General features: G+C 52.6%; 1 protein-coding gene across 1 annotated transcript in view; it reads right to left on the reverse strand.

The window, feature by feature from the left end:
* The window catches only part of DPP6 (dipeptidyl-peptidase 6), a 268,280-nt gene extending 267,714 nt beyond the window's left edge, over positions 1-566 (reverse strand). Inside the window, exon 1 of the mRNA XM_009322491.1 lies at positions 510-566. Coding sequence (XP_009320766.1) covers positions 510-566 — 57 coding nt within the window. The remainder of the gene's footprint in view (positions 1-509) is intronic.
* Between the last annotated feature and the right edge of the window lie 1,378 nt (positions 567-1,944).

The following is a 1,944-nucleotide window of genomic DNA, read 5'->3' on the forward strand; positions in this document are numbered from 1 at the left end:
TGCATGCACACACATAGCCTGAGCTCACGTACTCTGAAGTGCCCCTCCAAGAAAATGTCAGTCAAAAAAAACCCACTGAAAGTGCATGACAAAGTAAGAAGCTGAAACCCACTTTTGCAAATTTATATCCATCTGCAGAGGGGCTGTTAAAAAGCCTTACCCCCTTCCTCCAGTGAGAAGGGGCCTCCATCCCAACATCCTGTCCCCCCCACCACGCACGAAAGGAACAAGTTACAGAACAAACCTCTACAGCCTTCAGCAAGAGGCACAGGCTGTTAAAAATAGCACAATTTCAGCTTTCCCCCACCCCCCCAGCCTCCACACACACTGAGAAAGCAGACCTTGAACCCAGCGACACAGTACTTTCCTCCTGCCACTGACTGGTGACTCAGTTGACAATTTTAGGAATGCAAACCAAGAAGATTAAAAATAATAATAATCATACAAGAAACACAGAGCTATACAATGCAAATCTGTATTTGTTTGAAATTGAGGAAAATAAGCATTACCTGTTCTTGTTGTTGGGCTTGTTTCCCTGATGCATTTTGCTCCTTGGCTGTAGTCATGCTCACCTATTTGTGCCCACTGCAGTGGCAAACAGGTTTTTACAGTGTGTGTGCGTGTGTGTGTAAGCTTGTCTGTGTGTGTTCAGACATGCACGCACACACACACGCACACAAAGACTAAAGGGATGAGTAACTAGTCCATCACTTAATCACCAGCTGAGAAATTTCCCACCCCCACAAAAAGAAATAAATAAAAATGCAATGTAAAAAAGCACTAGTCTAGCTGTCTTCCCCCTTGAGCCTCTAAATTAAAAGCAGAAGCAGGAGCAGAGAGAAGGATGCTGTGGGGGCTTCTTCAATTAGCAACAGCCTCTGCAATCGTCACAGAAACAATGATAACTGCTTGGCAACCAGCAACTGGCAGCTCGGAGCCGGGAGGCAGCGATGTGGTCCTCGCTCCCCACCTCCACGGCGGCAGTCCGTGCGTTGCGCATGCACCGGCCGCCTCGTAGCACAATGTGCCGCTCGCTGGCGATGTGCAGAGCCGGAGCTCGGCAGTCATCTCCCCTCCCGCCGCCGGGGGAAAGGGGCTGCAGGCACCTGGCGCTCAGGAATTAAATTCCGCATTCCCTGCGATGCTGGCAACGGGAGTCCCGCGGATGTGGAGTTTCTGGCAGACGCACTCTTGTCTTCTCCCCACTTGCAGACGTTTCAATGCCCTGGCAGTCTCCGGCTATGAAGGAAAGCTGTGCCAAGGTTAGACTCTGCCCCGCTGCCAGGGCAGTTTTGGAGGATGCAGTGTCCGTTCCCAGGAAAGCAGGTTCCCACCGATGGGATGCAGAGAGCACCAACGCTCCCAGGGAGCTGCTTGCCTCACTGCCAAAGGGTGGCACGTTCACCAGGGTAAAACATGCCCCCAGCTTCCCCCGGCCCTCTCCATGTCCCTGATGTGACGGGGGCCACTTTGCATTTCTGATATCATGGCTGCCTCCTGCGCACTTGCAGCTGCCATGTAGGTCACATTGCAGGGTGACACACCAGCATGCACTGCCTGCTCCACTCCGCGCTGCCATAGCTCGCTCCCTGCAGACTCCCTGCCATAACAGAGATCTCTCCAACACGGTGCAGCTGTCAAACAAGCCTTCCTTGCCCGCTCAGCCACCTTGCTGTCAGCATGGGGTGACATGGGGTGTGCCTGAGCATGAGGCATAAAGCAAGTAGCGCTCTCCAGTAACCCTCAGGGGACCTTAAAGAGTTGGACAAAACTTAGAGCAGCATGAAGGTGGTTCAATATTTGCTCAGGACTGATGCAAGCCCTAGCTCACCTCAACGTCAGGTGACATGAAACTGCCATGTTGCTGCTTTTTGCCTCCTCACCTCTTTCCCAGTGCACCCAACGTACTGGGCTGGATCGAGCCCAGAGCTCGCCTCTGTGCTG

This window comes from Pygoscelis adeliae, unplaced genomic scaffold, assembly GCF_000699105.1.
Source record: "Pygoscelis adeliae isolate BGI_AS28 unplaced genomic scaffold, ASM69910v1 Scaffold123, whole genome shotgun sequence".
NCBI lineage: Eukaryota > Metazoa > Chordata > Aves > Sphenisciformes > Spheniscidae > Pygoscelis > Pygoscelis adeliae.